At 37.9% G+C, this 20,507-nt stretch overlaps 1 protein-coding gene across 1 annotated transcript in view; it reads left to right on the plus strand.

Annotated features, from left to right (window-relative positions):
* Positions 1-20,507, plus strand: part of LOC106881670 (cubilin) — a 217,162-nt gene that overhangs the window by 44,864 nt on the left and 151,791 nt on the right. Inside the window, exons 12-17 of the mRNA XM_052967022.2 lie at positions 1,461-1,592; positions 2,860-2,958; positions 7,136-7,266; positions 15,156-15,345; positions 16,582-16,697; positions 19,476-19,704. Coding sequence (XP_052822982.2) covers positions 1,461-1,592; positions 2,860-2,958; positions 7,136-7,266; positions 15,156-15,345; positions 16,582-16,697; positions 19,476-19,704 — 897 coding nt within the window. The remainder of the gene's footprint in view (positions 1-1,460; positions 1,593-2,859; positions 2,959-7,135; positions 7,267-15,155; positions 15,346-16,581; positions 16,698-19,475; positions 19,705-20,507) is intronic.

A 20,507-nucleotide genomic window follows, 5' to 3' on the forward strand; every position in this document is an offset into this window, starting at 1 on the left:
ATGTTAAGAACTTTTTCACTTATTTCACTGCTACTAAATCACAGCACATCTATTGCTTTATCTTACATGCATTATCCTTCTACACATGTAATGTAGAAGGATAATGCATGTAAGATAAAGTAATAGATGTGCTGTGATTTAGTAGCAGTGAAATAAATGAAAAAGTACTTAAATATCAACCATTTTGTAAAATCTTTGCTGATACTCTTTGAAGAAGACAACCATTTTTATGAGAAAATGTTTTAATTAATTCTGTGAGAAAAAAAATGTAAATCTCAGTAGGCAAAGAAAGTTTTTTTTTTTTAAACTTTTGAGTCTTTCTTTTTACTTGTTGAGTTTTTATTTTCTTGTTGAGTCTGAGTCAGGAACAGGGCCCAGGACCCTTGCAAGTCCTCCCAGACCAGTGAGATTAATGCCTTTTAATGTTCCTCTTGAAACATTTACAAGTCAACACTCAAGGGATGGACATGACTGGGAAGTGAATTTCAGAGGGCTGATGTTCTGGGAAGGAAGGACTGGTATTAGTGATTACTGCAGGGGTTGGGGTTGGACAGAACAAAGGTTATAAGAGGAAGCATAGCAAGTGAGTTGGACATGCCCTGAGTGAAAGTGATGTGAGTCCAATGAGCTCTGAGAAGCAAAAGCCTTTGTAGTAGCTTTATAAATAGCTGAGAGTGGGGATGTGTGCCTGTGAGTGATTTTATGCCAATCAGTTGGGTTACTCTTTTCTGGAAGTGTCTTATGATGTTGATGTGTGCAGCAGCAACATTGTTGCAGATATGAGAACAATACTTCATTATGGGCCTCACCTGAGCTTTAAGAGATTGGTCATTTCTTCATTTCATAAACCAAATAATGAAACAATTTATCATCTTGCAAAAATTAAGCCTGCTGTGAAGTGTAAACTTCAAAAGATCAACATCCTAACCTATTAAAATAGATCTTATATTGATGATAATGCCAATAGTGCTTCTGCCTTTAAGAATGATGTTTTAAACTAGTCATACTAATAAAGAATGGAAATATTTAAACTGATCGACTACAGTTAGCAAACGATATGCTTAGGTAGCAGGTGGTATCTTGACATTATAATGGACACTTTGTCAAGAAATATAATTCTCAAATGTCCCACTTTGCATCGTTGTTAATAGTTCCTACAGAATGGTAAGCAAATCTATACAGCACTGTAAAATTAATGAATTTGGTGTAGGATTTTAGTGCAGTATTGCAACCTTCTTCTGGATATACTTTTGAAAGCAAGAAGTTCTATTAAATTGACTCTGCCCAGATAAATTGCATAAGGATGAAGTTTTTAGTGGTATCCCTATGACCTAATGTATTAGGTCACCTACCTCTATCATCACTGGCATCATTGTCATCACCACCATCACCATCACCATTACCACCATCATCATTATTATTATTATTCAAGCTGCAATTTATGTGTTCTATTTCAAAAGGTTTCACTGGAAATGGCTTCAGCTGTATGGATATAAATGAGTGTGAGATAAGTAATGGAGGATGTTCCCTTGTTCCTCTTGTGGACTGTTTAAATACTTATGGTTCAAGATCATGTGGCCCATGTCCAGCAGGTGAGTTAATGGGATTTATATATATATATATATATATATATATATAAAAACCTTAAGTTATAAAACCATAAAATATGTAAACCAGTTTCTGAATGCATTTATTTTTCAAGTTGTAGGTCAAAGTTCTGCATTTTGGTAGCTGAAATTTTGCATTGGGGTACATTTTTGTCAACTTTTTCTGATAACTTCAAAAAACGTTAAATTTATTAATAATGATGAAAATATATTTACTATAGAAAAATATTGTTTTTTTTTTAATGAAGAAGTAAAAAACGACAACAATGTTTGTGTGTATATTTAAGTGGTGATGGTGGGGAAGGAAGCTATCAAAGACAATACAGAATGTGATTCTGTTTCTGTTCTATATTGGACATTAAAATAATCTTTATTCAAACTTCATACATGAGAAAACAAGAAAAACATTGTTTTATGAATAATAAATTTTTTTTTAACTAAACAAAATATTCACCATTGGTTACTTTCTAGCATGACCTACTACCTTTTGAAAGTGTTTGTGCAACCTTTTTATGAATTCGATCTGGCAACCCAGTGATAGTAAACAAAATTCTGAAACTATTTGTGAAATGGGTATCTTTATTATTCAGTTATGAATAAATGTCAGGAGCAGATATCAAAAGTGACAGGGTTATAGTTAGAAAAGTCCTCTTTTATGAACAATATTTTTAACAATGTGCAGCAAATTTAAGTGGATTTGGTGGAATTTCTGTACTCTCATCTTGCTGTTCTAGCAGTGTTAGCTTGACATTAGATAAACTTTCTCTATGGGGTACTAGCAACTCAACTACATCATCCTGTATAACTTTCTCAAACCCCACATCATTTACAAGTATCATAGAAAAGTTGCAAAATCATGGCAGGAATGGCTATGTGGTAAGAAATTTGCTTCCCAACCACATGGTTCTGGGAAATTGTGAGTATGCCTGGCAAAAAGCTTAGCAGCATTTCATTCGTCTTTATGCTCTGAGTTCAAATTCTCCTGAGGTGGACTTTGCTGTTCATCCTATCAGGGTTGATAAAATAAGTACCAATGAAACACTGGGGTCAATGTAATTGACTACGTCCTCCTCCAAAATTTCAAACCTTGTGCCTAGAGTAGAAAAGGGAAAGGATTATTCTCTTCTGCTAGCTTTGCTTATCTCATCATTCTAAAATCAATAAAATAAATACATGTTAATTCAATCAATTATATGTCTTGTTACAAATTTTAAAACCTTATACCAATACCATAAATTGTTATTTTGAACAGGTTATACAGGAGATGGTGTGACTTGTAATTATGTTGGTTTTTGTGGCAGTAACAATGGTGGATGCCATCCATTGGCAACATGTTCAGAAAACACCTATGGTATGTCTTTCTTGATCATTTTAATTTATTGAAAATGTCATTTTATTTTTAGCAGCTAATAAATGTGTGGCTATGATAAGAAGTTTCCTCCCTTACCATATGGTTTCTGGTTCAATCCCACAGTGTGGCACCTTGCACAAGTGTCTTCTACAATATCTGTAGTCCAACCAAAACCTTATGAGTAGATTCGGTTAATGGAAACTGAAAGAAGTCTGTTGTGCATATATATACATGTGTGTGTGTGTCTTTAAATTCATGTGATAATAGTAACATGTTTTGTTATGGAGGAACATTACCTTGCTTGGAAACAGGTAAGGGTGGGTGACAGGAAGGGCATCTGGTTGTAAAAAAATCAACCTCAACAGCTTCCAGCTTACCAATGCAAACATGAAAAGAGGATGTGAAATGATGAATGTGACAGTATGCATTTATACAATTTGTTAGGATTCATCAAATTTTCACAGTTGATAAACATTATATATGTTATTTTTCTAAGAAACTTTTACTTGTAAAGTACTTGCATTGTGTAGTGGAGGTGCAATGGCCCAGTGGTTAGGGCAGCGGACTCGCGGTCATAGGATCGCGGTTTTGATTCTCAGACTGGGCGTTGTGAGAGTTTATTGAGCGAAAACATCTAAAAAGCTCCACGCGGCTCCGGCAAGGGATGGTGGTGAACCCTGCTGTACTCTTTCACCACAACTTTCTCTCATTCTTACTTCCTGTTTCTGTTGTGCCTGTAATTCAAAGGATCAGCCTTGTCACACTGTGTCACGCTGAATATCCCCGAGAACTACGTTAAGGGTACACGTGTCTGTGGAGTGCTCAGCCACTTGCACGTTAATTTCACGAGCAGGCTGTTCTGTTGATCGGATCAACTGGAACCCTCAATGTTGTAAGCGACAGAGTGCCAACAACAACAACAGCTTGCATTGTGCCAAAATCAGGAATTACTAAATATGATGAATTTTCTGATGAGAGTAACAGATGAGTGTCCAATAAGAGATGAAAATGGAAGTGGTTTTGCTGAACAACTTACTCAAAGGGTTTGTGCATAGCTTATCCCATTCTTTCCTAATTGTGTAACCTGATCTGGTACATAGTGTGCCATATACAAAACACTAATGGACTTATGATAGCGAAGGTTATGGATGCTAAACCAAAACAGATAGATACTGATCTCATTTAACACTAATATATCAATATATTCATTCATTCATTTCATTTAACATCTGCTTTTCATGTTGATATCCAGTTTTCATCTACCAAGTTCTCTCTCATGGTATTGGTCAGCTCAGAGCTACAGTAAAAGATTCTCTTATGTAGAGCACAATGGGACTGAACATGAAGCCATGTAGTTGTGAAGCAAACTTCTAAACCACACAGCCATGCCTACACACATACACACGCACACATGCACACAAGCACACACACATGCAAGTACACACACACACACATGAGCATGCACTCACACACACACATACACACATGCACAAGTACACACACACAAGCACACAAGCACACACACATACACACACAAGCACATGCACACATGTACACACACAAGCACGCACACACACAAGCATGCACACACAAGCTCACGTGCACACACACTAGCACACCTGCACACGTGCACATGCACACAAACACACACACACACAAGCACGCGCACACACAAGAATACACATACAAGCACACACACACACACACACACACACACACACACACACACATTGAATTAGAGAATGTATTATAATGTAAGAACCCATGCTCAGGAGAGCTATTCAGGAAAGCTAATTCAGTAAAGAAAAGTATACTTATTTGCTTAAAATATTTAGCCTTGCAGTAGAGTGATTTTTAAGGTTTGAGTCTAAAATATTAGTTAAGACCTGCAGTCAGGTCTTTGCTAACACTTTTGGTACTACAAGCTTCTGTACAGTGGTTCTCATGAAGTTCTCTGCATATTTTAAATATTGTATTATAAAAATTCTGTGTGAAGGTAATGTTGGTGTACACATGGGCTTGTGCGCATGCATACACACACACACATGCTTTCACATGCACATACATATGCACACACACATTGCACACATATAAACAAGCACACACACACACACTCATATACAGTTACTTGTCCTTGAGATACATGGGTTGACATATCTTCTTAGATCATTCATTTTACTTGCTCTTGTGTGTTTTACTGAGTTCTGCTGTATGTTCATCTAAACCTGTATCAGTCAAAAAGAATTCTTTTAAAAAGCCAAGTCATTAATTTAATGTTACAGTGCTAAGAGTCATCTATATTAGCTTGTACCAACACAAAGCCAGATGGATGAGGCGATGAGAGTTAAATGTCTTGGTAGCTGATTTAGTGCAGCATTGATAATAAGAAACAATGGCTGTGAGGTTAAGCTGCAGAATTATTAACCTCCTGTTCAGGTCTTAGAAGAGCTATTGCATTGTGCTCATGAGCAAAGCACATGTCATTGCTTGCCCCAGTTTGCTTATATACACTTAGATACACTTTTAAACACATACTCTCACACATATTTTAGTGTATCCCTCATGGCTAAGGAAGTTGTTCACCTGATGGTTATTACCTGTGCAGCATGATGAACTTAAAGGAAAATAAACTGTTGCCAGCCAGTGCATGCATCCCATTATCAGAACAAACATCCAAGTTTAATAGCAAAATGAGAATTAGAGTTAGTTCACTGAGGTTCCTTTTCTGGTATCATAGAGCTATTTCTACAGAAAAATAGCCCTGAGGTAAGCTTCTATTGGATCACTTGATCTGATCAAAATAGCAGCTAAACTTCTCTGAAAACTACTCTACCATCATAAACTTATTCCTAGCTCCAGTGTACAAATAAGACAGCTGATGGTGGCTGGAACAGTTTTGGTCATAGGTTTGCTAGATCAAAACTGACTGTAGTTCAACAACAACAAGAATTAGTGCTTCTTAGAATGCTGAGTTGCTCCTATCTTGCTATACCTATTTTCATCTGGATCAAGTGGGCCATTTTGTTTATAATTTTCTTGGTAATGTAGTGTGGGTGAGCAGATATGAACTGCTGGCCTTTCTGTTAATTGTCTGTGTGTCCATCTGTGAATAAATGTTTATACATGCTCATGTGTATGCATCACTTAACCCTTTGTTAGTCACCTAACCTTTCTGAACATGGTTAGTCACATGGAGTGTTTACACATCCCAAAACATAAATGTTTATAGTTTTAGTATTGTGTAAAATATACTCATTCTGTTGGTTCAGGATATATTTGCAATCACTGCTAAGAAATTTGAAATCTTTGTAGCTGATTGATATTAATATAAAACAATACAATAAAATAAATTATAACATTAAGGAAAAACTAAAAACCTTAGATTCATATCACATTTATTTTGAAAATACTCACAGAATACACCACTTTGTGGAATTTTTTAATATCCATGATGAATATTAGCATTAAAGAAGTAACATAACAGGCAATTTTTGTTACAATAGGCATTAAATCAAAACTTGAACTAAAGATATAATTAGTCATTGAAATGAAAATGGCTATAAATTTGTTACATAAGAAGATGGTGCATATTGTAGGTGAAACATCGATTCAGTAATAGAAATGTTTTTTTTTTTTTGCTCAAAACTAGACACAAAATGTTTCCATAAGCTGAAATTGCAAGAAAATGAATGTGAGCTCATTATATAGCCATTACCGTTTACTCTGATTCACCATCTGCTGCTGTACTCTCGCAATTTGTACAGCTCAAAATTATCTTAATCACGTTTCTTGCAAATGCTACATATTGTTTTCACCTTTCAATCCTTTGACCTGGCATAAAATGCACATCTCTTTGTCTAACCTTGTAATGGTTCTGAGGTTGTTGCAACTGCAGCTTTGGGCAACTGAGCCACAACTGTGCTACACTACCTGCAACACACCCTCACTGAGTCAGAAGAGTGGAAGAAGGGAGCAAAAAAAAAAAGTTGCCACCTAGAAATTATGATCATTTAAAAAAATTTGGGTGATAACACATCCCATGTAACTGACGAAGGGTTAAATCTAACAAATCCTTCCTAATGTCCTTCATTTATATTATATCATACTCTAAGTAGTGTGAACATATACATGAAAAATAACTGAAGCATTTCTTTACACTGTTCTTCATTTTATTCAGCTCCAGGCCAACGAGTGTGCACTTGTCCATCTGGATATTTTGGCTCTGGTATTGGTCCCAATGGTTGTTCTCAAAGTCCTGCCAATGATCCATGTGCAAACAATAATTGCATGAATGGTGCTTCTTGCCAGGTGAGTTAATTTATCTTAGTGAACATGATAAAAAAAAAAAAAAAGGGTGAGATAAAACGCTGGATTACTGACAAAGAAAGCTAGGAGTTTGAACTTTGTCACATCGAATATCATTCTTTTTGTTTTGCTTTATTGAAAATAAGCAAAAATGATTTGAAATGCTAATTGTTTATTTTCCTTAGAGATGCAGGTACAGGAGGATTTTTAGCCATCCTCACATGATGAAATTCAACTTAGTACAATCTAAAGCAGTTGGTGAGTAGAAGGGCATCTATCTAGCTATAGAAAACATACCAAAAATGGAATGTACAAGTGGGATTCAGGTATCTCAAGATGCATTATAGGCTGTTTATCTAAGAGGGCAGTAACTCCAAATAAGAACTGATACAGGCTACAGGTTGTTACAATAAAATGCACCTGATCACACTGTATGACATACACTATACCGGATTTAGGTGGTTTTTCTCAATTGCTGTAAGAGATGACAGACTATGCAAACCTACTCAGCTCAGCTCAGGTCAGCAGGTAAAAGCAAACATGAAACATGAAAATTAGTGGTGGTGATGATAAGCTACCTTTGATAAACTTGTGAAATTTAAGTGTTGAATATGAAAATTTGCAACAAATACAATCATAGATACATACATGCATGTGTTTGTGTATGTATGAGTGACAGACGAGATGAGATAAATATATAGTGTGCATGTGTACATACATACACATGCACATACAAATGGATAGATAGTAGGTACATTTTCTTTTTGGTATGTGCTATTAATCATGGTGATGATATAGATAATGCTAATGAGATCTCCTTTGTTTACTGCTGCTAATGACAATGGCACACTCCTATTGTAATCATCAGTTTTTATCATCAAACTTGGAAGGATATATGTCAAAATTGAATACAATTTTTTTTTCTAAGAAAGTACCAAACAAGATGAAAAGCCACTTAGTATAGGAGACTGTGAAGGAGAAAGGAGAAATTAAAATGAAAGAAATGAATTCCCTTTAGACTTGAAAGAATTCATGTCATAAGAAGAAAGAAAACAATGAGGAAGAAGAGAGTTCCAAAGTGTAGCAGTTCAAAGAAAGAAGTTACAGTTGGAGAAAAACATTCTTATTCATGGAAGCACAACAGTGTTTGGGATGAAAATGCTGTTAGGCAAGACGGCACAAAGTGATCTGAAACTAAGAGAGGAAGTTCATCAGAGCACTTCCTGTGGCCATAATGATAGAAAAGATTAAGACTGGCAATGTCATATCAGTGTGACAAGAGTTGCAGAGTTGAAGTAAGAGAACGACCAATCAAATTCGAGATTCGCTTCTGAACCTGGTTAGAGACATTCAAATGAAAAGATGGTGCATCTGCCCAAATATGACAACAGTATTCCATACAAAGACAAATTGTGGACTTGTATAAATACAAACTGGCCTCAGATGCTAGGTAGTGCTTTGACCCATACAATAACCCAACTTTATGGGAAGCAAACCTACCAATTGATTTTATGTAAGAACTCTTACATCTAATTCTTCTAACTAGCTGAAGTGAACGTAAGCAAAGAATAGAACTTGTTACTTGTCATAATCCTATGTACCCCTAATATGACAGAGTGGTTAGAATGCCTTTGACTGTAGGTCAGTTCGATTAGCACTTGCAAAGAGCTAAACAATAACATTTTTACTCAGACATGAACTAGTGGTTTTTATAAAGTTTAACCAGTTTAAAACTGTATTTATAATAAAATATGATATAGTTCATTTTAAAAATAATGAAGAATTTTGAGAGATATAGCAAAACAGCTGATATAATGTTGAGAACTGAAGTAGCAAAAACAGGTGGGGGTGGCAGGGAGAAACAACAAAAAATATACTTACCAAATACACATTATGTGATTTTCTTTCCAAATCTGTTTTTGAAAATTACAATGAAAACATTAATTATAGATTTTTGTATCTGGTTTGCAAGATTCTTAATGTGAATTTGTGTGTTGAAATAAATTTTGTTGTGTCTGAGAAGTGTCATACTGTCTTAATACCTAATACAATTTGCGGGTTCAATTTCCAGTCATTTATTATTTGTATTTTTTCTTTTCCAAAATTAAAATTTTCATTACTTTTGCAGCCTTGTCAACATCCATTGACAAGATTGCAAAACCAATGAAAATTTTGGAAAAGAGAAAATATAAATAACAAGAGCATTCAGAGAGCACAAACCTCCACCAAGGCAACACCAACATCCTCTCAAGGATTAGCCGGAAATGATTTTTAAAATAAGAATATCTGAAATAAACTCAATTACTCTCATAAATGAGAATACTAAAAATGAACTTGACCGCTCTCAAAAATTAAGTAAAGAAACCAGAAAAATAATCCAGAATCCTTGTCTGGTACCAGATTGATCCCAAAATCTAATCAGTTCATGCCAGTCATGAGGCCAAACATCCCTGATGTTTCATCTGAATCCATCCAGCGGTTCTTGAGATATCTTGTCCATGGACAAACAAACAAACATGACTGGAAACAATACCTTCGCCTTAGCCAAGGTGGAGGTAATAAATGAGTGGAACTGGTTGAATATTAGATATTAAGGCAGTGTGACACTCCCCAGACACAACAAAATTAATTATAGATTTGTTTGCTAAGAAAACAAACAAATGAATTTATGATTTATATATAATTAAAAAAAAAATTTTTTTTAAGATGTGAAAAAATTTACAAAATGAAAAATACATAATATGTATTTGGCATGAATCACTCTATGTTCTGTACTAATTCGATTTGAGACATTCCTATAATGTTCAATGTAAAATAAGTCTCTCATTTAAGCTGTGAATTTGTTGAGTTGTTAGTATGTCAGAAAGATTGCCTTGTTGTATCCATTCCAGTTCTTTGCTTCAGAGTCAACTTTGCTTGTCATCCTTTTGGGATTTATAAATAAGTACCAGTTCTGTACTGGAATTTATTTTTCTCTCCCGCTGTCTGTCTGTCTCTTTCTTTTCGTGTATTTCTCTGTCTCTCTGGAAGAAATTGGTTGCAGTCAGACCTGAGGAAGGGGGGGGGAGTTCTGTTTGGTCTAAAAATGTCCAAGACACTTGTGAATCCAAGACAAGGCAAATCTCTAGTTAGAATTCATCACTCAGTACATTCAGTTGAAAATTTACAGACTGTATAAGTTTATAGAGAAACTAATTTCATTTACTATTATGTTAAAAGTTCAGTTAAAAAAAGATATAATCTGTCCACAAAATAACACTTATCATCATCATCATCATCATCGTTTAACGTCCGCTTTCCATGCTAGCATAGGTTGGACGATTTGACTAAGGACTGGTGAAACCGGATGGCAACACCAGCCTCCAATCTGATTTGGCAGAGTTTCTACAGCTGGATGCCCTTCCTAACGCCAACCACTCAGAGAGTGTAGTGGGTACTTTTACGTGTTACCCGCACGAAGGCCAGTCAGGTGGTACTGGCAACGGCCACGGTCAAAATGGTGTATTTTATGTGCCACCCGCACAAGAGCCAGTCCAGGGGCACTGGCAACGATCTTGGTCGAAAATCCTACGAAGGCCAGTCAGGCAGTACTGGCAACGGCCACGCTCAAAATGGTGTATTTTATGTGCCACCCGCACAAGAGCCAGTCCAGGGGCACTGGCAACGATCTCGCTCGAAAATCCTTACACATGTCACGGGCACAAGTGCCAGAAAGGCGACGCTGGGCACAGGTGCTATCCCGATTTTGCTATTCGCTTGCGCCAATAAGTCTTCGCAAGCTGAGTTTCGTGTCCAATGTAGAAAAGGTACGCATGAGTGGGCTGGCTACACCCCTGGCAGAGGCCTTGGATTTAGGTCTCACTTGGCTTGCCGGGTCTTCTCACGCACAGCACATTTCCAATGGTCTCAGTCAGAAGTCATCGCCTCGGTGAGGCCCAATGTTCGAAGGTCTTGCCTTACCACCTCAGCCCAGGTCTTCCTGGGCCTACCTCTTCCACGGGTTCCCTCAACTGTTAGGGTGTGGCACTTTTTCATGCAGCTATCCTCGTCCATTCTCACCACATGTCCATACCAGCGCAATCGCCTCTCTTGCACACCACAACTGATGCTTCTTATGTTCAGCTTTTCTCTCAAGATACTTACACTCTGTTGGGTATGCACACTGACATTACACATCCAGCGGAGCATACTGGCTTCATTCCTTGCGAGCTTACGCATGTCCTCAGCAGTCACAGCCCATGTTTCACTGCCATGTAGCATGGCTGTTCATACACATGCGTCATACAGTCTGCCTTTTACTCTGAGTGAGAGTCCCTTTGTCGCCAGCAGAGGTAAGAGCTCTCTGAACTTTGCCCAAGCTATTCTTATTCTAGCAGCTACACTTTCAGCGCACCCACCCCCACTACTAACTTGGTCACCCAGATAGCGGAAGCTATCAACTACCTCTAATTTTTCTCCCTGGAATGAGACAGAAGTTATTTCCTGTTTGTTTACAGTGTTTATTGCACCTGAACATCTGCCACATACAAAAACTAACTTCCTAGTTAACCTGCCTTTGATATTGCTGCACCTCTTATGTGTCCATAGCTTGCACTGGGTACATCTTATAGAGTTACTACCTACTCCTTTTCTACATACTGAGCAGGGCCTCTACCTGAAGGGGTTTGTGTTTTATCTGCCTTCCTACTTATTAGGATTTTGGTTTTAGCTAGGTTGACTCTAAGGCCCTTCGATTCTAGTCCTTGCTTCCACACCTGAAACTTCTCCTTTAGTTCTGATAGTGACTCTGCAATTAGTGCAAAGTCATCAGCATAGAGGAGCTCCCAGGGGCATCCTGTCTTGAATTCCTCTGTGATTGCCTCGAGGACTATGATAAATAGGAGGGGGCTGAGGACAGAACCTTGGTGGACCCCTACCTCTACCCGGAATTCATTACTGTACTCATTTCCAACCCTCACCTTACTGACAGCATCTCTGTACATGGCTCGCACAGCTCTCACTAACCATTCTTCTATCCCAAGTTTCCTCATTGACCACCAGATAAGGGATCGGAGGACCCTGTCAAAGGCTTTCTCCATGTCAACGAAAGCTAGGTACAGAGGTTTATCCTTGGCTAGGTATTTCTCCTGCAGCTGTCTTACTAGAAATATGGCATCAGTGGTGCTTTTACTTGGCACGAACCCAAACTACATCTCATCTAAATTGATTCACTCCCTAATTAGTTGGGCTATGACCCTCTCCGTAACTTTCATAACATGATCTAACAGTTTGATGCCTCTGTAATTATTTGTATCTAAAGCGTCACCTTTACCTTTGGAGCAGTTGACTATGGTGCTGCTACACCAGTCATTGGGTATGAGTCCTTCGTGTATCACCTGGTTCGTAATACGGGTGACTAGGCTATAGCCGACACTGCCAGATATTTTGAGCATCTCTGCAGTGATTCCTGATGGGCCGGGGGCTTTCCCTGTCTTCATACTCTTAATTGCTTTATCTACCATGGTACTGTCAACTCTGATAGCTGGTCCCTCTGTTGGGTCGACATACGGCAGACTCTCTTTCTCCCATTCATTCTTTTTATTAAGCAATCTATCGTAGTGGCATGTCCAGACCTCTTTCTTTGCAACCTCATTTAGTGCAAGCGTACCATCATCCATGCGAACACATTTCTCTCCTACAGCATCAGTATTCTCTCTCCTACACCGTCTTGCAACACGAAATACCTCAAGTCTTTGGTCCTCACGGCGCAGAACATTGGCAAATCTTTTCTTATCTGCTTCCCCTCTGGCTAAATAAACCTGTCGCCTAGCTTCCCTTATGGCAGATTGGTACAATTCCCTGCTGCCACCGTTCTTCCAGTCCTTCCAAGCCTGTTTCTTTTGTCTAATAGCCCTGTCTACCTCCTTGTTCCACCACCACGTTACTCTGGGTCGAGAGGGGACTCTACCCCAGCCACAGATCTGGTCGGTGGCTCTCAGCAGGTTGTCCTGCAGAAATCTCCAATTGTCTTCCACATTGTATGATGCTATATCCCCTTCTATTTCGTCAAATGCTTTGAGTAACATGTCTCTAAGTCTCTGTCCATTTGCAGGGTCTTTAAGCTTCCAAACCCTTCTCCTCCAAGCCGGTCTACTTCTGGGCACCCATTTTGCCTTGATCCCGAAGTCGCTAACTACTAATCTGTGTTGGGGTGTACATTCTTCGCCAGGGAAGGTTTTGGCATTTATAAGCCGCCCTCTTTCCCTATTTCTGGCGAGGATGTAGTCGATTTGGCTAAAGTGTCTGTCGGATCGGTAGGTGACTAGGTGACAGGCAGGTTTCCTGAAGTTGGTATTGCAAACCATAAGATCGGTTGCATGACAGAACTCCAGCAGTCTGGTTCCCTCCTCGTTGCGGGAACCGAAGCCATAGCCTCCATGTATGCCATGGAAGCCTCCAGCACGACGTCCAACATGACCATTGAAGTCACCAGCCACAAAGAGAAGGTCCCTGTCACTTGTCGACGAGGTAGTTTGCAAGAGGGTGTCATAGAATTGGTCTTTCAGCCCATCCGGTAGCCCCGGTTGAGGGGCATAGGCTGAGATGACAGTAGCTAGCCTATGATGAAACACTAGTCTAATCTTAAGTACTCTGTCACATACTCTAACTACCTCGATTACCTTATCAACCCATTTCTCTGCTAGAAGTATTCCTACGCCCCCGACCCCGTCAGTGTTCCCTGCCCAGAAAATCTTGTACCTGTGTTCTTTGCGTGTGAGGAACCTCGCAGAACCTCCTCTCCATCTTACTTCTTGGATGCAGCACAGATCTACGCGTCGCCGTTCAAGCATCTCAACAATCTCACCAGACCTACCTTTCAGCGTGCCGACGTTGAGAGTGCCAATCCTGACAGTGTGGGAGGAGTGGGTGTCAGAGGAGTGGGCCCGTGTGACCCTGGGATGGGGGAAAGCAGTGTCGTGTACCTGAAAAGAAAGCTTGCATTTGGCAGAATTAATAAACAAAACAATACCTACAACCTTCATATACTACCCAATCTTTATGTGCTATAAGGTCGATAAGAGGGGAGGGGTGGTATAAGGTCACTAGCAGTGTTCACGGGAGACAGCTAGGGATGAAAGATGATCAAACTTCCGGTACTGGTGGAGGGGGTGGGAGTGCGGACGCCGGGCTAAGAAAGCTTTGTCGTGGGTTCTATCAGCATAGAAATTCCAATACGAATTGGGATGAAGTTGGAAAGTGAACTGGTTATAATAGGTTTGGGGACACGTACGAGTCGAAGAGGAAGTGGGGGAAAGAAAGTAGTGATTCAGAGAGAGAGAGAGAGAAACAGGCAGCAGTACATCACGCTGGTCAAAGTCGTTGGGTTTTTAGAAAAAAAGTTGAAAGAAACACAGCAGTGTTTAAACCGTGAGATTAAATGCTTAAATCGGTAACAGAAATGAGAGTTAAATCGTAATTTTTAAAGGGAGGAGAGACAAATTTCAGACAGGTTTGGGCTAAGGAGCATAACTTCAAGAAAGTAAAACCCTCAGAATTTAAAAAAACCCACATTAATTTACTATAAAGGTTAGAAAATTTATTAAAATAATGAATGAATTTGTCTGAAATGATATTTTAAATAATAACTTAATTTGTTCAAATCTTTGAAAATATGTGTGAATGTTATAGAGTAACAAGTTAAACTGATGCCTTTTATTGATACCTTCTATCTGCTGGTCATGTCTATAAACAATAATCTGGTTGGATATAAGGAGTTGTTTTTAGCTCAAAGCATGAAGGCGGTCCAGTCTTTAGCTGTGATCCCTCAAATCATAGATATTTATGAGAGATTTCATTGATGTCTGTATATGAAGTATTCCTTTAACATTGATTCAGTAAAATTTATTTTCCAGGCTGTGTCAATGAATTCTTACACTTGTGTATGTCCTAGTGGATTTACTGGTGAGCACTGTAGTGAAAATGCAGGTGCCTGTTCTTCAAATCCATGTTTAAATGGAGGAACGTGTTTAGTTTCAGGAACTTCTTATATTTGCCTATGCAACTCTTCATTTACTGGGTCACGCTGCCAAGCACAGGTACAAGGTAAGACATTTGTTATCTACTATGTTAATCACATTCTGTAGTAATCCATTTCAATGAGTAAGCCACAAATATGTGGCTTAATTGACATTGTAGATTGTATCCTGAGTGTTTAAATACTTCTCAGCTTCTTTTGTTTAACAGATATATGCATGCTTTGAAGATTGCAAGCAATACTGGAAGAAGATTTTTATTTTGACAGGGTCACTCAAACAGCAAAGCAAAATCTCTCTCTCTCTCTCTCTCTCTCTCTCTCTCTCTCTCTCTCTCTCTCTCTCTCTCTCTCTCTCTCTCCCCCCTCTCTCTCTCTCTCTCTCTCTCTCTCTCTCTCTCTCTCTCTCTCTCTCTCTCAGAGAGAGAGCAAATAATTTAAGATATGATTAATGAGCAGCTTTTAAGTGGAAAATACTCTCCTTTCAAACTATGGCTTGAGGGCTAGTTTCTGTGAACTGTTGAGATCTGTAAAATTGATAAATATTTCTTAAATTTGCTATGCTTGAATTAATTATGTACCAGCAAGTAGGTTGGGAATTTTTGAAGAGGAGTGATTTTTGATCAAACAGTAAGCAAACTAATTTATAATGAAACAATTGATACAGAAACTGATTATTATCAAATTTTTATGTAACTCTATACATTGGTTTATTATTTATGCAACAACAACTATAGAAAATTTTAAAAATTAATTATTAGTGATAAAAGCAGTATTACTACCAACAAGGCTGGCTCAAAATACTGGCAACTTGGGCAATTGCCAAATAGCAGATGAAATTCAGCTGTCATGGGTGTCACAATTCCCATATTACATGATTTCATTCCATTGTAACTTATCAGTGGAAAGCACTAGATGACTGTGTGCCAATCAAATCTTGCTACTATGTGGTCACCAGATGCTTCCCACTGATAAGTTTCAGTAGAATGATACCATATAATGTGGAAATTCCACCGCTCATGACAGATGAATTTTGTCGGCTATGTTCTATGTGTGAGCTTTTATTCACCAATCATCTATATGAGAGGATCTCTCAAGGCTAATAATGTCGTATTTGGTGTTCTAACAAGGTATCCATGTTTAGTTGGATATAATGATTAACTTTTGGTATTAATACTGTTTCCATCGCTAATAATTAATTTTGAATTTCTAACTGCATTGTTATAAAGTTAGGTTTCAAATATTGTGTTTTCATCAGTTATGATCTTAAAAGGGTTAAATTGACATCCTTACGTTGGCAATTTCAGATTGTGGAGGCAGTTTTACAAGTTTAAATGGATCCCTCAGTTACCCCACTGTGGAAGGTGAAACCTATCCCCATTCAATTACTTGTGAATGGCTTATACGTGTACCCTTTAACAAGGTATGACAAATTGATTAATAATACAACTGAGCTTTAATACTATTGTATAACTGTTTCTCATTAGTATCACATATTAGATCTGTGGTTCTTGAATGATGTACTGCAGTACACTTGTTTGCTAGAAGAGGTATATTAGTGCATCTCAGATAATAAAAAATATAATTTAAGACAGTAGAAAATCCTTAGTAACATTTAAGCATCTTGAAAAGCATGTTATTCACAATTTTATTTTACATAATTATGATTAACAAAAGAAGGCAAGCAATAGATTTCTACATTTTTTCTAAATTTAAAACTGTAAAATAGTTTTTTTTTTATTCAAGCTTTGTATGTAAAGCATGTATAAGTGTAGGCATGACTGTGTGATAAGTTCACTTCCCAACCACATGGTTCTGGGTTCAGTCCCACCACGTGACATCTCAGGCAAGTGTCTTCTACTGTAACTTCAGGCCACCAAAGGCCCTGTGAATGAATTTGGTTGATGGAAACTGAAAGAAGCCCATTGTGTGTGTGTGTGTGTGTGTGTGTGTGTGTGTGTGTGTGTGTGTGTGTGTGTGTGTGTGTGTGTGTGTGTGTGTGTTAGTCCCCCATCACTGCTTGACAACTAGTGAGGGTGTATTTGTGTCCATGTGACATAGTGGCTTGGCAAATAGGACCAACAGAATAAGTATCAGGCTTTAATGAATCAAAATACTGGGGTTGATTTGTTTGACTAAAAATTGTCAAGCTGGTACTCCAGCATGGCTGCAGTCTAATGACTAAGTAAAACAAAAGGTAATAGTGGTTCAGTAATTTTTTAATTTGATCTCTAGCATGCAATGAGCTCAAAAAGATTGTGATTTCCTGCTCACCCAAAGGTTTCAATGTCTTTCTAGGGCAAGATATTTTCACACCAGACATCAAATGCAGCAGAAATTAGTGTCAGAGCTTGGATTTTATAACAAAACTAGTTTGAAGCTGAATGTTCGAGTAGTTCTATGTTAATTTACATTATTTACATTTGAGGGATATTTGTCTTCATCCTGTTTGTTGTTAACACCATGTAAATAATGTAAATAATGTACATAATTCCTCATCTCTTAAATATAGAACTGTAGTTCTGTGTTAGTTTATCTTGGATCTTAGGCTTTGAATACTCATTATTGTCTGAGCTATACTTATCTATGAAACTGTTTACTGAGCTGGCAAGAATTGTTTTGCTCACAAAGATTGTGTAATGCCTATAACCAGGTAAAACCATCAACCATTCAACTGTTCAGTTTTGTTTTGATCATCTGTGATTTTGTTTTCAAAAATTACTCCATGCTTAATATACAAAAGTGTCTGAAAAGGTATACTTGATATAATTCAATCTGTTCTTTCTGAATCACAAAGGTTGGTACTTATATCTAGATTTGCTTAGCTTAAGTAAATGCAAGATAAATCTTCCTTTGGACAGGATACTGATCACTGTGGGTGGTTTCTCTCAAGTTCAGAATTGAATTCAGTGCTGCAAATTGATGAAACATGGCAAATAGTTATACTATCTGCAGTACCTGTGTAAAGCAAGGTGTACTTGGCAGTTGAGAACCATGAGTTTTAAACATGAATTTAAGGAAGCTTTGGTGATTTGATATGAAATATTGACATATTATCTTTTCTACTTGCTGAGTCTGGAGGAAGCAACAATATCCACGGTTCTTGCGGGTTAACACCTGCAGGAAAGACATGAGTGGGGAGAAGATTCCAAAGGGCCAAAGTTCTGGTGAGAAAGGACTAAGCATAGTAGCTAGTTTGGAGCTGGGAGAAAGGTTGAATGCAACCCAACTGATGTGAGTTGGAGAAATGAATAGGTTGGGGTCACCTTAGTGGTAGAGGCATGAGACCAGCTAGCTCCAAGGAGCAGAGGCCAACTGTAGTAATAATCAAAAAAACAGAAAGAGAGGAGAGAGCTTACCTCTAGGCCAGAGCTTGGAATGTGCTTGTTAGTGATTGAATACCAATCAATCAAGTGGCCCTTCTCTGGATATGGTCCAGGATGTCTACGTCTCTCTGATGTAAGAGTAGCACTCTGTTGTGGATCTTACTTGAGCTTCGTTGAGTGTCAACAGATGTTAGGGGCTGAAATATCATCTCTCCTGAAGAGAAGGGCTAGTCTTTGGGATGTGGTCCTCGCAATGTTAAGGATGTATTTTTGCCAGGTAGGTCCCTCATTGATAGTGAAGGCATGTATTTGGAAAACTGCAAGGGCACTAGCTGTGTGCACATGTTTAGAGGAGATATGATGCAATGAGGTGTTCAGCCAACCATACTCTCCTCAACTGAGTCAACACTGTAGAATAGTAGGTGTTGAACAAACATCTATTTTCTTCTGATGTGCAATTTAAATTATCATCTTATGCTCTGTATACATGCAGCTTGAAAGAATATTGGTTTGAAGGAAATGAAAAGTAAAGTTTCTATACGTTTTTCAAAAACAATCCAACTGAAAATTTAGAAATTGTTTCAAGGATTCTATCCATTTCAAGAATTTCACTGCTGCATCCAGAACTATAAACAAAGGAAGAGTTAGCCAATAATAAAATATATGTCCAGATTGTAGAATTGCTGAGCATTATTAATAATAATGCTTTAACTAATCAAACCTTTTCTTTTGGCTCAGTGTAACAGGTATCCCAAAAAGTAAAGCAGCATAGAACATTTGAAACCCTCCTTATTTATGTAAGACTTTTGTTGAAGGTAATGTTAGTAGGATGCTTTGCTAACTGTATCATTCAGTTTTGAAATGTCTATTTTCAGGTGATACACCTTAATTTTACAGCATTAGACACAGAATGTCGTTTTGATTATGTGGAAATACATGACGGAAGAAATAATTTATCCCCTTCTCTAGGCCAGTTCTGCAATTTAGATACGCTTCAAAACAGGTCACTTACTAGTACAAGAGAGATGATATTTATAAAATTTCGATCTGATCACAGTGTTGCCAAAACAGGCTTTCGGTTAAACTGGAATGCTCAAGAACCAGGTAAGAAATTTAGCATCAAAAGTAATTCAAAGTATAGTCGCTTATTTTACCCCCACTCCCGAAGAAAACAACAAATAAAAACAGTAATTATTAAAGAACAGTCTTGTAGAATCCACATACACTGACTACTTGTCATAGCATGATGTCCAGGTGATTAGTTGCTGTTTATTCCTTAATGAGTATTGATAGAGAAGAATTATAACTAAAAATGTTCCAGCTATGATCATCCTGTTTTCTTTTTCTTTCAAGTATAGTTTATCTCTCAAGTTGTTAGGCTGTGATTTAAAAAAGATTTGGCTGCTATTTCTAGGAGATCAAAGGCAAACAATCAGGCTCTGATTGTCTACACAAATCAATAAGTTTTCTTTATGGCTTTGTATCAGTCAATAATTTAAGCTAGTGTACATCATTGTTGTGTTATAATGACTGTATAAGTAAAATTTTGTTAGAGTTTGTTTCTAAGCATCACTTTCACCATAATTTTATGTCAATTCTCCATGCTGACATGATAGACAGGTCTTCATGGTCTAAACCAGTTCTACTCAGCAATTAGTGTCTACCTCGACTGTTGGGAGGACCAGGCTCAGAGGTATGTTTCATTTTGGCCTGTTTTCTATAGGTGGGCCAAAAATGAAGTTATCTGTATATACCTGATGTCTATCTGTCTATTTGCATATGCACACCACACTCACATGCACACATGCATGCATACTTGCATGGCAAGCTGGTAGAGGAACAAAACCTACTCTTCTGGGTAAGTATGACAGAAAGAATGTTAACAAAGGGTAGTATTGAAGACCGGG

This window comes from Octopus bimaculoides, chromosome 4 (genome assembly GCF_046866305.1).
Source record: "Octopus bimaculoides isolate indiv1 chromosome 4, ASM4686630v1, whole genome shotgun sequence".
Taxonomy (NCBI): Eukaryota; Metazoa; Mollusca; class Cephalopoda; order Octopoda; family Octopodidae; genus Octopus; species Octopus bimaculoides.